The 16,964-nt window shown below is 49.0% G+C and overlaps 1 protein-coding gene across 10 annotated transcripts in view; it reads left to right on the top strand.

The window, feature by feature from the left end:
• The window catches only part of SORCS1 (sortilin related VPS10 domain containing receptor 1), a 955,194-nt gene that overhangs the window by 723,583 nt on the left and 214,647 nt on the right, over positions 1–16,964 (top strand). For all 10 annotated transcript variants that reach the window (XM_073553077.1, XM_073553078.1, XM_073553082.1 and 7 more), the window contains exon 11: positions 8,552–8,654. In XM_073553077.1, the coding sequence (XP_073409178.1) occupies positions 8,552–8,654 (103 nt within the window). The remainder of the gene's footprint in view (positions 1–8,551; positions 8,655–16,964) is intronic.

The raw sequence follows: 16,964 nt of genomic DNA, 5'->3' as shown, positions 1-16,964 counted from the left end.
TGGCACAGCACCCCCTCTCATTATATGGCTCTGCAGCTGACCCATGGCACAGCCCCCCTCTTATTATATGGCCCTGCAGCTGACCCATGGCACAGCCCCCCTCTCATTATATGGCTCTGCAGCTGACCCATGGCACAGCGCCCCCTCTCATTATATGGCTCTGCAGCTGACCCATGGCACAGCCCCCCTCTTATTATATGGCCCTGAAGCTGACCCAAGGCACAGCCCCCCTCTCATTATATGGCCCTGCAGCTGACCCAAGGCACAGCGCCCCCTCTCATTATATGGCTCTGCAGCTGACCCATGGCACAGCGCCCCCTCTCATTATATGGCTCTGCAGCTGACCCATGGCACAGCCCCCCTCTTATTATATGGCCCTGCAGCTGACCCATGGCACAGCCCCCCTCTCATTATATGGCTCTGCAGCTGACCCATGGCACAGCGCCCCCTCTCATTATATGGCTCTGCAGCTGACCCATGGCACAGCCCCCCTCTTATTATATGGCCCTGAAGCTGACCCAAGGCACAGCCCCCCTCTCATTATATGGCCCTGAAGCTGACCCATGGCACAGCGCCCCTCTTATTATATGGCCCTGCAGCTGACTCATGGCACAGCCCCCCTCTCATTATATGGCCCTGCAGCTGACTCATGGCACAGCCCCCCTCTCATTATATGGCCCTGAAGCTGACCCATGGCACAGCCCCCCTCTTATTATATGGCCCTGCAGCTGACTCATGGCACAGCCCCCCTCTCATTATATGGCCCTGAAGCTGACCCATGGCACAGCGCCCCCTCTTATTATATGGCCCTGCAGCTGACCCATGGCACAGCCCCCCTCTCATTATACTGCCCTGCAGCTGACCCATGGCACAGCTCCTCCTCTTATTATAAGGCCCTGCAACTGACCTATGGCACAGCGCCCCCTCTTATTATATGGCCCTGCAACTGACCCATGGCACAGCGCCCCCTCTTATTATATGGCCCTGAAGCTGACCCATGGCACAGCCCCCCTCTCATTATATGGCCCTGAAGCTGACCCATGGCACAGCCCCCCTCTTATTATGTGGCCCTGAAGCTGCTCCATTGCACAGCGCCCCCTCTTATTATATGGCCCTGAAGCTGACCCATGGCACAGCGCCCCCTCTTATTATATGGCCCTGCAGCTGACCCATGGCACAGCGCCCCCTCTTATTATATGGCCCTGAAGCTGACCCATGGCACAGCGCCCCCTCTTATTATATGGCCCTGCAGCTGACCCATGGCACAGCGCCCCCTCTTATTATATGGCCCTGAAGCTGACCCATGGCACTGCGCCCCCTCTTATTATATGGCCCTGCAGCTGACCCATGGCACAGCCCCCCTCTCATTAAATGGCCCTGAAGCTGACCCATGGCACAGCCCCCCTCTCATTATATGGCCCTGCAGCTGACCCATGGCACAGCGCCTCCTCTTATTATAAGGCCCTGCAACTGACCTATGGCACAGCGCCCCCTCTTATTATATGGCCCTGCAACTGACCCACGGCACAGTGCCCCCTCTTATTATATGGCCCTGAAGCTGACCCATGGCACAGCCCCCCTCTTATTATGTGGCCCTGAAGCTGCTCCATTGCACAGCGCCCCCTCTTATTATATGGCCCTGAAGCTGACCCATGGCACAGCGCCCCCTCTTATTATATGGCCCTGCAGCTGACCCATGGCACAGCGCCTCCTCTTATTATATGGCCCTGAAGCTGACCCATGGCACAGCCCCCCTCTCATTATATGGCCCTGAAGCTGCTCCATTGCACAGCCCCCCTCTCATTATATGGCTCTGCAGCTGACCCATGGCACAGCGCCCCCTCTCATTATATGGCTCTGCAGCTGACCCATGGCACAGCGCCCCCTCTCATTATATGGCCCTGCAGCTGACCCATGGCACAGTGCCCCCTCTCATCATATGGCCCTGCAGCTGACCCATGGCACAGCCCCCCTCTTATTATATGGCCCTGCAGCTGACCCATGGCACAGCCCCCCTCTCATTATATGGCCCTGAAGCAGACCCATGGCACAGCGCCTCCTCTTATTATATGGCCCTGAAGCTGACCCATGGCACAGCGCCCCCTCTTATTATATGGCCCTGCAGCTGGCCCATGGCACAACCCCCCTCTTATTATATGGCCCTGCAGCTGACCCATGGCACAGCCCCCTCTCATTATATGGCCCTGAAGCTGACCCATGGCACAGCCCCCCTCTTATTATATTTCCCTGAAGCTAACCCATGGCACAGCCCCCCTCTTATTATATGGCCCTGCAGCTGACCCATGGCACAGCCCCCCTCTCATTAAATGGCTCTGAAGCTGACACCATGGCACAGCGCCCCCTCTTATTATATGGCCCTGCAGCTGACCCATGGCACAGCACCCCCTCTTATTATATGGCCCAGCAGCTGACCCATGGCACAGCCCCCCTCTCATTAAATGGCTCTGAAGCTGACACCATGGCACAGCGCCCCCTCTTATTATATGGCCCTGCAGCTGACCCATGGCACAGCACCCCCTCTTATTATATGGCCCTGCAGCTGACCCATGGCACAGCGCCCCCTCTCATTATATGGCTCTGAAGCTGACCCATGGCACAGCACCCCCTCTTATTATATGGCCCTGCAGCTGACCCATGGCACAGCACCCCCTCTTATTATATGGCCCTGAAGCTGACCAATGGCACAGCGCCCCCTCTCATTATATGGCTCTGAAGCTGACCCATGGCACAGCACCCCCTCTTATTATATGGCCATGCAGCTGACCCATGGCACAGCACCCCATTTATTATATGGCCCTGCAGCTGACCCACGGCACAGGGCCCCGTCTCATTATATGACCCTGCAGATGCTCCATGGCACAGCCCCCCTCTCATTATATGGCCCTGCAGCTGACCCATGGCACAGCACCCCCTCTCATTATATGGCCCTGCAGCTGACCCATGGCACAGCACCCCCTCTTATTATATGGCCCTGCAGCTGACCCATGGCACAGCACCCCCTCTCATTATATGGCCCTGCAGCTGACCCATGGCACAGCACCCCCTCTCATTGTATGGCCCTGCAGCTGACCCATGGCACAGCGCCCCCTCTCATTATATGGCCCTGCAGATGCTCCATGGCACAGCCCCCCTCTCATTATATGGCCCTGCAGCTGACCCATGGCACAGCACCCCCTCTTATTATATGGCCCTGCAGCTGACCCATGGCACAGCACCCCCTCTCATTGTATGGCCCTGCAGCTGACCCATGGCACAGCCCCCTCTCTTATTATATGGCCCTGCAACTGACCCACGGCACAGCACCCCCTCTCATTGTATGGCCCTGCAGCTGACCCATGGCACAGCGCCCCCTCTCATTATATGGCCCTGCAGATGCTCCATGGCACAGCCCCCCTCTCATTATATGGCCCTGCAGCTGACCCATGGCACAGCACCCCCTCTTATTATATGGCCCTGCAGCTGACCCATGGCACAGCACCCCCTCTCATTGTATGGCCCTGCAGCTGACCCATGGCACAGCGCCCCCTCTCATTATATGGCCCTGCAGCTGACCCATGGCACAGCACCCCCTCTCATTGTATGGCCCTGCAGCTGACCCATGGCACAGCGCCCCCTCTCATTATATGGCCCTGCAGATGCTCCATGGCACAGCCCCCCTCTCATTATATGGCCCTGCAGCTGACCCATGGCACAGCACCCCCTCTTATTATATGGCCCTGCAGCTGACCCATGGCACAGCACCCCCTCTCATTGTATGGCCCTGCAGCTGACCCATGGCACAGCCCCCTCTCTTATTATATGGCCCTGCAACTGACCCACGGCACAGCCCCCCTCTTATATGGCCCTGCAACTGACCCATGACACAGCACCCCCTCCTATTATATGGCCCTGCAACTGACCCACGGCCAGGGCCGGTTTTAGACAAAGTGGGGCCCTAGGCAAAAGTTGAAAGTGGGGCCCCAAATGTTAACATTGTAAAACCACACATTTAGGTTACATTACATGAGCAGGAAGTGGATACAGGTGGTAGAGGGGCCTGGAGCCAGTGCTGGCACTGTGGCCCCCCATATTCATTGGCCTTATATCGGTCAATGGGTCTGCCACTATTAGCATTACACAGGAGCGTGGCTAGGTTCAGAAAAGATTGGAGGGCCAGGCCCCAAGACAAAAAGTTGTCCCCCAACCCCCTCTTAATTTTTTTTTAACACTGCAGATAACACAGCAGGGCTCCCAACTGTCCTGGATCCAGCGGAACAGTCCTGATTTTGACACTCCCACCCGATATCCAGGCCGGGATTGCAGTTTTCCCGCACTGCGAATCAGCCACCACGCCCACCTGTCATTTCAGAAGGGGCTGTGTACCGATCGCCATACAATTCCCTCCATGCATAGCACACTCCAGAACAGAAGCCCTCCCGGCTCATCTGACCAGTCACATGACTCTGACCTCATCTTATGTAACACCAGAGATAGCAGTAATAACTCTTGGAGAACAGATAATGTAGTAGATGTCACCTGCAGTCCTATGTAACACCACAGATGGTCTTACTCTGAAACGCTATGGCTATGTTCACATGCATTTTTTTCAGTAGCCAAAACCTGGTCAATTGGCAGTAAAAATGTTGCGTTCAAAACACCTGTTTTTCAGCTTGTTTTCTGGGGTTATTTACACTTTTCTCAGCTTTTTTTAAAGTGAGGATGATTGCTTTGTCTACAGTATGTTTAAGGCCACGTTCACACGTTGAGTATTCGGTCAGTATTTCACATCAGTATGTGCAAGTCAAAACCAGGAGGGTGAGAAATCCAGAAGTGGTGACGTGTTTCTACTATACTTTTCCTCTGATTGTTCCACTGCTGTTTCTGCATTACAAATCCTGATGTGAAATACTGACCAAATACTGAACGTGTGAATGACACTTAATAGTTTAATTCACCAAAACCATTTCAAAAATTGCAGCAAAAAATACCGATGCAATATCTGCAGCTTTCTTTTTTATTCTTTCATTGCTTTCTAAAGGTGAAAACACACTGAAAGAAGTGACACGTTGTAGATTTAAAAAGTGCTACAGTTCTGAAATTCAGTCTGAAAAAAGTCAAGCGCATGCAGGAGATTTCGGAAATCTCATATGTTTTGCTGGCACTTTAAAAAGCCGCTCTTGGCCACGTTCATATGCAGAATTTCTGCAGCTTTTTCTTCTGCAAATAAGAAGCTTACAGCATTTTACAGCACAAGCAAAGACTGAGATTTTCAGAGATCTCCCGCACACCCTTTTATTTTCTCCTGACTGAATTTCACAACTGCAGCGTTCTTTAAATCTGCAGCGTCACTTCTTTCAGCAATTTTTTGCACCCGTAGAAAGCAATGAAAAAGTTTTAGAAAATCTCACCCCTACCATGTACTGGACGCAGTGATTTCGCACGGTTCAGTGACCACATGTGGAATCACCTGCGTTCAAAAGATGGCAGCAGTTTAGACGGAGCACAAGTCCGCTACGTTCAAAGTGCTGCCATTTCCGGATCGTCTGCACATACCCTAAAAAATGGGCATTTTGAAAGCAGTGTTTTTACTGCCAAGAGAGCCAGCTTTAAAATAGTAACATAGTTTTGAAGGCTGAAGGAAGACCTTATGTCCATCTAGTTCAGCCTATTTTTAGTGCAGCTGTTCTGCATTGTTGATCCTGGGGAAGGCAAAAAACCCACAGAGTAGAAGCCAATTTTCTCCATAGGGAAAAAAATTCCTTCCCCTAAGCTGGGTCACCCATCTACCTATAATATTCTGTTATTCATAACCTTCTATACTGTTACTCACAAGAAAAGCATCCATTCCTTTCTTACATTCATTCAGTGAGTTGGCCATCACCACTTCCTCAGGAAGAGAATTCCAGAGCCTCACTGCTCTTACCGTGAAGAACCCTCTTCTATGCTGGTGCAGAAATTATCTTTCCTCCAAATGAAGAGAATGCCCCCTTGTTCTTGTCACCGTCCTTGGTACAAACAGTTCATTGGAGAGATCTCTGTATTGCCCTCTGATATACTTGTGCATATATATTAAGTCTCCCCTAAGTCTTCTCTTTTATAGAGTAAATAGACCTAATTTTGATAACCTTTCTGGGTATTGTAGTGAACCAACTCCATTTATCATTTTAGTAGCCCGCCTTTGAACCCTTTCAAGTTCAGTAATGTCTTTCTTGAGCACCGGCGTCCAAAATTGCACACAATCCTCCAAGTGTGGTCGGACGAGTGATTTGTACAGAGGGAGAATTATGTTTTCATCTCGTGTCCCCAGACCTCTTCTAATGCATCCCATGACCCTATTTGCTTTGGTGGCAGCTGCCTGACACTGGGCACTCCAATTTAGCTTCTTATTGACTAAGATGCCTAAGTCTTTTTCCATGACTGATTTCCCCAGCAGTTTCCCATTTAGTAAGTAATTGTAGCGTCTGTTTCTCCTTCCCATGTGGATAACCTTACACTTATCTGGGTTAAACCTCATTTGCCATTTTTCAGCCCAATTCTCCAATTTACTCAAATCTGTCTGTAGTTGCAAACTGTCCTCCTTTGTGGTAACTACCTTACATAGTTTTGTATCATCTGCAAATACTGATATTTTACTGTGTAAGCCATCCACTAGATCATTAATAATTTTTTGGCTGCAAAAAAAAAAGGCACCAAAAACGCTGATTCCTATGCAAACCTGTACTAGTACTATATATATGTATGGTTTACCCTTGTTATTTCACATCGGAATTCATTTATTTCTATATCATAAATCCCCTGATTCAGCAGACAATATCCTTGTCATGTCATCCAGACAGTAGTGACAGGAGGTCGCCCTGTCACATTACAAGCAGTGATAAGTGACTGTGGTCAGAGCTGATGCTGATCGCTGCTGTATGTGGCTGTGAATCCTGATCCTACAGCGATCAGCACAGAGCTCTGGGACCACAGTGAGTAAATCACTGCACTTTGACCTGATATTGCTGCTCTTACCAGGTTCTGTGGCTTCACTTAGGCATATCCATTCTCAGGTCAGTGCTAGGAGCAGCCATGACACAGGAGGAGACATAGAGCTGCAGTCATCTGCTGTGCTGTAATCGGACCCTCCCCCTCACTCTCAACTTTCAACCTAACTGCAGGGAGAGACAGGGGGGCTCAAGGGGCTTTGCGAGAGACACTCCAAGACTTCAGAGCAATGCACAGCGTTATTCACTGCTGTACACCCTCTGGGCACTTCATAAATGGACTGCAGATGCAGGGGGCCCCCTTTGTAGGTGGGGGCCCCAGGCATCTGCCTGGTCTGCCTGGTCCAAACGCCGGCCCTGCCCACGGCACAGCGCCCCCTCTTATTATATGGCCCTGCAACTGACCCACGGCACAGCGCCCCCTCTTATTATATGGCCCTGCAACTAACCCAAGGCACAGCCCCCCTCTTATTATATGGCCCTGCAACTGACCCATGGCACAGCACCCCTCTTATTATATCGCCCTGCAACTGACCCACGGCACAGCCCCCCTCTCATTATATGGCCCTGAAGCTGACCCATGGCACAGCCCCCCTCTTATTATATGGCCCTGCAACTGACCCATGGCACAGCACCCCTCTTATTATATCGCCCTGCAACTGACCCACGGCACAGCCCCCCTCTCATTATATGGCCCTGAAGCTGACCCATGGCACAGCACCCCCTCTTATTATATGGCCCTGCAGCTGACCAATGGCACAGCGCCTCCTCTTCTTATATGGCCGTGAAGCTGCTCCATGGCGCAGCGCCCCTCATATCCCTTATGTAGTAGTCATGTATAACCACGCAAGGTTCCTACTGTGTATATTCAATGGAAGCAGCGAGATGTTGACAGCACTATCTTTTTTGTTTTACTGGCGATAAGCTGCCACAATCTATGGCTCACTCCTCTATCTGTATAAGCAAGCATTGGTGCCATAGGCAGTCCCCCTACCCTTCACTATAAACCTAGTTAAACCTAGCCCACCTAATAATAAGTATTTTTCTTAGGATCACAAAGTAAGCATAAAATAATGCTGCAACAGAGTGCACAGTAATAGAAGTGACTGTCACCACAAGACATTTATAATTCAGGCCACTAGATGGTGCTGTGCCATGGAGTCAGTGCTCAGTGGTAGGATCTGTGCGGCACAAGATCCCGCAATGATGGTTTCTTTTTAGGGAAATCTCTGCGCAGTGATTGTCATTATGGCATCACTTGGGTTTCTGTTTTCAAGGACCACGTAGTTCTAAATCTCAATGATTTCTGCATAAAACAATATGATGTCGCTCAGCTGTGATATCAGAGAGCTTGTAAATGTTGGGAGTTCTGAGTATTCTTATACACGTGATACAAGTCTTATGTATCATGTGATTAAAAATGGAAATCTGCGCGGCTGATATCATTGTTCCTAGATGGCAGTATATGTAATCTATAGGAGCGCCATCTAGTGGCCCAATCTAAACATGAACTTAATCCAGGATTGCTCATTTTCTTGTCTGATATTCTGCATTTTGCTTCTTTTCAGCCATATTGTTCTTTACATCTACACCTGAAGGTGTCCGAGAATCCCTATACCACTGGTAACATCGCCAGCCGAGACACCGCGCCAGGCATCATCGTGGCTTCAGGTACTTGTCCCATAGGAATACACTGCAGCAGAGCTGAGTTTGCATTGGGCACAGTTCATAAACCTTCTGCATTGTTTCAATCATTTCACTCAGAAATAAACCTCTTATCCCGATCAATTGTAATTCAACCGGTGAGGAGGATGCGCTAAGTCATACTTCAAGAAAAAAGGCACAGACTAGCAGCGTTGGTGCAGCAGGATACAGCAGAGCAATGTAGCCGAACAGCACCTGGCACAGCAGAGCAGGGTATACAGGGAGGCACCCAGGGTGGCAGGGAACAGCAGATCGATATGCTGGAAAGCACGGAGAATAGTAGAGATGGATATGCAAGTTGTCCCTGAAAGAGAGAAAAGCAGAGCCAAATACTCAGACAAACACCTTGGCACAGCAGAGCCAAGTATACGAACAAGCAACCTGGAACATCAGAGCCGAGTATGCAAATATTAACCTAAGAATGTAGAGATGAAACCAGTATAAACTGGTATCTTGGAACAGCAGAGCCGAGTAATGAGACAGACACCTAAATACAGCAGAACAGAGTGTGTAGACCAGCACTATGGAACAGCAGAGCTGAGTAATGAGACAGGCATCTAAATACAGCAGAAGAGAGTGTGTAGACCAGCACCATGGAACAGCAGAGCTGAGTAATGAGACAGGCACCTAAATACAGCAGAAGAGAGTGTGTAGACCAGCACCATGGAACAGCAGAGCCGAGTAATGAGACAGGCACCTATATACAGCAGAAGAGAGTGTGTAGACAGGCACTATGGAACAGCAGAGCTGAGTAATGAGACAGGCACCTATATACAGCAGAAGAGAGTGTGTAGACCAGCACCATGGAACAGCAGAGCTGAGTAATGAGACAGGCACCTAAATACAGCAGAAGAGAGTGTGTAGATAGGCACCATGGAACAGCAGAGCCGAGTAATGAGACAGGCACCTATATACAGCAGAAGAGAGAGTGTAGACCAGCACCATGGAACAGCAGAGCTGAGTAATGAGACAGGCACCTAAATACAGCAGAAGAGAGTGTGTAGATAGGCACCATGGAACAGCAGAGCCGAGTAATGAGACAGGCACCTAAATACAGCAGAAGAGAGTGTGTAGATAGGCACCATGGAACAGCAGAGCCGAGTAATGAGACAGGCACCTATATACAGCAGAAGAGAGTGTGTAGTCCAGCACCATGGAACAGCAGAGCTGAGTAATGAGACAGGCATCTAAATACAGCAGAAGAGCGTGTGTAGACCAGCACCATGGAACAGCAGAGCTGAGTAATGAGACAGGAACCTAAATACAGCAGAAGAGAGTGTGTAGACCAGCACCATGGAACAGCAGAGCTGAGTAATGAGACAGGCACCTAAATACAGCAGAAGAGAGTGTGTAGACCATCACCATGGAACAGCAGAGCTGAGTAATGAGACAGGCACCTAAATACAGCAGAACACAGTGTGTAGACCAGCACCATGGAACAGCAGAGCTGAGTAATGAGACAGGCACCTAAATACAGCAGAAGAGTGTGTAGACCAGCACCATGGAACAGCAGAGCTGAGTAATGAGACAGGCACCTAAATACAGCAGAACACAGTGTGTAGACCAGCACCATGGAACAGCAGAGCTGAGTAATGAGACAGGCACCTAAATACAGCAGAAGAGAGTGTGTAGACTAGCACCATGGAACAGCAGAGCTGAGTAATGAGACAGGCACCTAAATACAGCAGGAGAGAGTGTGTAGATAGGCACCATGGAACAGCAGAGCCGAGTAATGAGACAGGCACCTATATACAGCAGAAGAGAGTGTGTAGACCAGCACCATGGAACAGCAGAGCTGAGTAATGAGACAGGCACCTAAATACAGCAGAACACAGTGTGTAGACCAGCACCATGGAACAGCAGAGCTGAGTAATGAGACAGGCACCTAAATACAGCAGAAGAGAGTGTGTAGACCAGCACCATGGAACAGCTGAGCTGAGTAATGAGACAGGCACCTAAATACAGCAGAAGAGAGTGTGTAGACCAACACCATGGAACAGCAGAGCTGAGTAATGAGACAGGCACCTAAATACAGCAGAAGAGAGTGTGTAGATAGGCACCATGGAACAGCAGAGCCGAGTAATAAGACAGGCACCTATATACAGCAGAAGAGAGTGTGTAGACCAGCACCATGGAACAGCAGAGCTGAGTAATGAGACAGGCACCTAAATACAGCAGAACACAGTGTGTAGACCAGCACCATGGAACAGCAGAGCTGAGTAATGAGACAGGCACCTATATACAGCAGAAGAGAGTGTGTAGACCAGCACCATGGAACAGCAGAGCTGAGTAATGAGACAGGCACCTAAATACAGCAGAACACAGTGTGTAGACCAGCACCATGGAACAGCAGAGCTGAGTAATGAGACAGGCACCTAAATACAGCAGAAGAGAGTGTGTAGACTAGCACCATGGAACAGCAGAGCTGAGTAATGAGACAGGCACCTAAATACAGCAGGAGAGAGTGTGTAGATAGGCACCATGGAACAGCAGAGCCGAGTAATGAGACAGGCACCTATATACAGCAGAAGAGAGTGTGTAGACCAGCACCATGGAACAGCAGAGCTGAGTAATGAGACAGGCACCTAAATACAGCAGAACACAGTGTGTAGACCAGCACCATGGAACAGCAGAGCTGAGTAATGAGACAGGCACCTAAATACAGCAGAAGAGAGTGTGTAGACCAGCACCATGGAACAGCAGAGCTAAGTAATGAGACAGGCACCTAAATACAGCAGAAGAGAGTGTGTAGACCAGCACCATGGAACAGCAGAGCTGAGTAATGAGACAGGCACCTAAATACAGCAGAAGAGAGTGTGTAGATAGGCACCATGGAACAGCAGAGCCGAGTAATGAGACAGGCACCTATATACAGCAGAAGAGAGTGTGTAGACCAGCACCATGGAACAGCAGAGCTGAGTAATGAGACAGGCACCTAAATACAGCAGAACACAGTGTGTAGACCAGCACCATGGAACAGCAGAGCTGAGTAATGAGACAGGCACCTAAATACAGCAGAAGAGAGTGTGTAGACCAGCACCATGGAACAGCAGAGCTGAGTAATGAGACAGGCACCTAAATACAGCAGAAGAGAGTGTGTAGACCAGCACCATGGAACAGCAGAGCTGAGTAATGAGACAGGTACCTAAATACAGCAGAACACAGTGTGTAGACCAGCACCATGGAACAGCAGAGCTGAGTAATGAGACAGGCACCTATATACAGCAGAAGAGAGTGTGTAGACCAGCACCATGGAACAGCAGAGCTGAGTAATGAGACAGGCATCTAAATACAGCAGAAGAGAGTGTGCAGACCAGCACCATGGAACAGCAGAGCTGAGTAATGAGACAGGCACCTAAATACAGCAGAACACAGTGTGTAGACCAGCACCATGGAACAGCAGAGCTGAGTAATGAGACAGGCACCTAAATACAGCAGAAGAGAGTGTGTAGACCAGCACCATGGAACAGCAGAGCTGAGTAATGAGACAGGCACCTAAACACAGCAGAAGAGAGTGTGTAGACCAGCACCATGGAACAGCAGAGCCGAGTAATGAGACAGGCACCTATATACAGCAGAAGAGAGTGTGTAGATAGGCACCATGGAACAGCAGAGCTGAGTAATGAGACAGGCACCTATATACAGCAGAACACAGTGTGTAGACAGGCACTATGGAACAACAGAGCTGAGTAATGAGACAGGCACCTAAATACAGCAGAACAGAGTGTGTAGACCAGCACCATGGAACAGCAGAGCTGAGTAATGAGACAGGCACCTAAATACAGCAGAAGAGAGTGTGTAGACCAGCACCATGGAACAGCAGAGCCGAGTAATGAGACAGGCACCTATATACAGCAGAAGAGAGTGTGTAGAGCAGCACCATGGAACAGCAGAGCTGAGTAATGAGACAGGCACCTAAATACAGCAGAAGAGAGTGTGTAGATAGGCACCATGGAACAGCAGAGCTGAGCAATGAGACAGGCACCTAAATACAGCAGAACAGAGTGTGTAGACAGGCACCATAGAACAACAGAGCCAAGTAATGAGACAGGCACCTAAATACAGCAGAAGAGAGTGTGTAGACCAGCACCATGGAACAGCAGAGCTGAGTAATGAGACAGGCACCTAAATACAGCAGAAGAGCGTGTGTAGACAGGCACCATGGAACAGCAGAGCTGAGCAATGAGACAGGCACCTAAGTACAGCAGAAGAGCGTGTGTAGACAGGCACCATGGAACAGCAGAGCTGAGTAATGAGACAGGCACCTATATACAGCAGAAGAGCGTGTGTAGACAGGCACTATGGAACAGCAGCGCTGAGTAATGAGACAGGCACCTAAATACAGCAGAAGAGAGTGTGAAGACCAGTACCATGGAACAGCAGAGGTGAGTGGGAGAGATTTTTAGGAGCACAATGTGGAGGATATATAGCAGAGCCAAGTGATTAAGCAGACCTCAGTTTTCTTCTGCCTTACAAGAGTGATAGAATGTAGCAACCTGCAAGGATGAAAAACTACCTGAGCTGGCCAAAAAAGGGTTGAGAGAAATGGCATTAGTGGTGCATGACGGGTCAGCAGAGTGGCACGACTTACAGGAGAGCAGAGAAGTCTTGGTGCTAAGGAAGGAGGAAGCAGAGCCCAGCGCTGGAACCAGGACAGGTGAGGAATATACACACACATAATTAATATCCATCATGAATGTTTGCCTTTGGAGCTAGTAGGTTAATTATGATTGACCTTGGAGGTCTGCAGATATTATGTGGAAACCACTCAGCATACATTGTGCATTATTGTATCTAGAAGGAATATACGGCACTCCGGCTGAGTGATTCCGGTACCATGTAAGGTTCCAACCTGTAGTCCAATAGTAGCAACAAACTTTGCACTCAGAAAGATTATAGACATGTGAAATTTTATTGGCAATCCACAATATAACGTTTCGGACTGTTTAGACCTTCATCAGAACTGACTGCCGTCTGAGGGGAGACTTGAGATTAATGGAAACAACGTTATGTCAGAGCGCGATCCATGTCACTGCACCACACCGCAGCAACACGGATCGCTCTATCACATAGTACTGTTTCCATTCATCTCAAGTCTCCCCTCAGACGGCAGTCAGTTCTGATGAAGGTCTAAACAGACCGAAACGTTATATTGTGGATTGCCAATAAAATTGCACACGTCTATAATCTTTCTGAGTGCCAAGTTTGTTGCAACAATTGTTTATTATGATATCATTCTGGATGCTAGCACTAATGATGGCGGTTTTGGTCCTAAAAGTACAGATATAACCTAATGTTATTTAATCTAAATAGGTCCAGAATTTTTAATAGTTGTCAAAGTTCCAATGCAAAGTTCTACATTGCCTGCATCCTTTCACACAGAAATAGAATCACATAATAAATGACCGTCTACATCGACCACTAGGGAGAGCTCCCTGTATACAGAGATACATGATAAGATCCTGTCTGCAGTCATCACTAGGGGGAGCTCCCTGTATACAGAGATACATGATAAGATCCTGTCTGCAGTCATCACTAGGGGGAGCTCCCTGTATACAGAGATACATGATAAGATCCTGTCTGCAGTCACCACTAGGGGGAGCTCACTGTATACAGAGATACATGATAAGATCCTGTCTGCAGTCACCACTAGGGGGAGCTCCCTGTATTTAGAGATACATGATAAGATCCTGTATACAGCCACCACTAGGGGGAGCTCCCTGTATTCAGAGATACATAAGATCCTGTCTGCAGCCACCACTAGGGGGAGCTCCCTGTATTTAGAGATACATGATAAGATCCTGTATACAGCCATCACTAGGGGGAGCTCCCTGTATACAAGAGATACATGATAAGATCCTGTTTACAGCCACCACTAGGGGGAGCTCCCTGTATACAGAGATACATGATAAGATCTTGTCTGCAGCCACCACTAGGGGAGCTCCCTGTATTTAGAGATATATGATAAGATCCTGTATACAGCCACCGCTAGGGGGAGTTCCCTGTATACAGAGATACATAAGATCCTGTCTGCAGTCATCACTAGGGGGAGCTCCCTGTATACAGAGATACATGATAAGATCTTGTCTGCAGCCACCACTAGGGGAGCTCCCTGTATTTAGAGATATATGATAAGATCCTGTATACAGCCACCACTAGGGGGAGTTCCCTGTATACAGAGATACATAAGATCCTGTCTGCAGCCACCACTATGGGGAGCTCCCTGTATACAGAGAAACATAAGATCCTGTTTACAGCCACCACTAGGGGGAGCTCCCTGTCTACAGAGATACATAAGATCCTGTCTGCACCCACCAGTAATGGGAGCTCCCTGTATTTAGAGTTACATGATAAGATCCTGTTTACAGCCACCACTACGGGGAGCTCCCTGTATACAGAGACACATGAAAAGATTCTGTCTGCAGCCAGCACTAGGGGGAGCTCCCTGTATATAGAGATACATGATAAGATCCTGTGTACAGCCACCACTAGGGGGACCTCCCTGTATACAGAGATACAAAAGATCCTGTCTGCAGCCACCACTAGGGGGAGCTCCCTGTATACAGAGATACATGATAAGATCCTGTCTGCAGCCACCACTAGGGGGAGCTCCCTGTATTTAGAGATACATGATAAGATCCTGTATACAGCCATCACTAGGGGGAGCTCCCTGTATACAAGAGATACATGATAAGATCCTGTATACAGCCATCACTAGGGGGAGCTCCCTGTATTTAGAGATACATGATAAGATCCTGTCTGCAGCCACCACTAGGGGGAGCTCCCTGTATACAGAGATACATGATAAGATCCTGTCTGCAGCCACCACTAGGGGGAGCTCCCTGTATTTAGAGATACATGATAAGATCCTGTCTGCAGCCACCACTAGGGGTAGCTCCCTGTATTTAGAGATACATGATAAGATCCTGTTTACAGCCACCACTAGGGGGAGCTCCCTGTATACAAGAGATACATGATAAGATCCTGTTTACAGCCACCACTAGGGGGAGCTCCCTGTATACAGATATACATGATAAGATCTTGTCTGCAGCCACCACTAGGGGAGCTCCCTGTATTTAGAGATATATGATAAGATCCTGTATACAGCCACCACTAGGGGGAGTTCCCTGTATACAGAGATACATAAGATCCTGTCTGCAGTCATCACTAGGGGGAGCTCCCTGTATACAGAGATACATGATAAGATCTTGTCTGCAGCCACCACTAGGGGAGCTCCCTGTATTTAGAGATATATGATAAGATCCTGTATACAGCCACCACTAGGGGGAGTTCCCTGTATACAGAGATACATAAGATCCTGTCTGCAGCCACCACTATGGGGAGCTCCCTGTATACAGAGAAACATAAGATCCTGTTTACAGCCACCACTAGGGGGAGCTCCCTGTCTACAGAGATACATAAGATCCTGTCTGCACCCACCAGTAATGGGAGCTCCCTGTATTTAGAGTTACATGATAAGATCCTGTTTACAGCCACCACTACGGGGAGCTCCCTGTATACAGAGACACATGAAAAGATTCTGTCTGCAGCCAGCACTAGGGGGAGCTCCCTGTATATAGAGATACATGATAAGATCCTGTGTACAGCCACCACTAGGGGGACCTCCCTGTATACAGAGATACAAAAGATCCTGTCTGCAGCCACCACTAGGGGGAGCTCCCTGTATACAGAGATACATGATAAGATCCTGTCTGCAGCCACCACTAGGGGGAGCTCCCTGTATACAGAGATACATGATAAGATCCTGTCTGCAGTAACCTCTAGGAGGAGCTCCCTGTATACAGAGATACATTTTAAGATTCTGTCTGCAGCCTCCACTTGGGGGAGCTCCCTGTTTAAGGAGATACAGGATAAGATCCTGTCTGCAGTCACCACTAGGGGGAGCTCCCTGTATACAGAGATACATGATAAGATTCTGTCTGCAGCCTCCACTTGGGGGAGCTCCCTGTTTAAGGAGATACAGGATAATATCATGTCTGCAATCACCACTAGGGGAGCTCCCTGTATACAGAGATACATTACAAGATTCTGTCTGCAGCCACCACTAGGAGGAGCTTTCTGTATACAGAGTTACATAAGATCATGTCTGCCGCCACCACTAGGGGGAGCTCCCTATATACAGAGATACATGATAATATTATGTCCGCAGTCACCACTAGGGGGAGCTCCCTGTATGCAGAGATACATGATAAGAACCTGTCCACAGTCACCACTAGGGGGAGCTCCCTGCAAATCAAGAGTAGGGGCACCACAATA

This window comes from Dendrobates tinctorius, unplaced genomic scaffold (genome assembly GCF_039654945.1).
Source record: "Dendrobates tinctorius isolate UK_male_01 unplaced genomic scaffold, ASM3965494v1 ptg000196l, whole genome shotgun sequence".
NCBI lineage: Eukaryota > Metazoa > Chordata > Amphibia > Anura > Dendrobatidae > Dendrobates > Dendrobates tinctorius.
The sequence above is the reverse complement of the archived record's forward strand: the minus strand, read 5'-3'. Positions and strand labels throughout refer to the sequence as shown.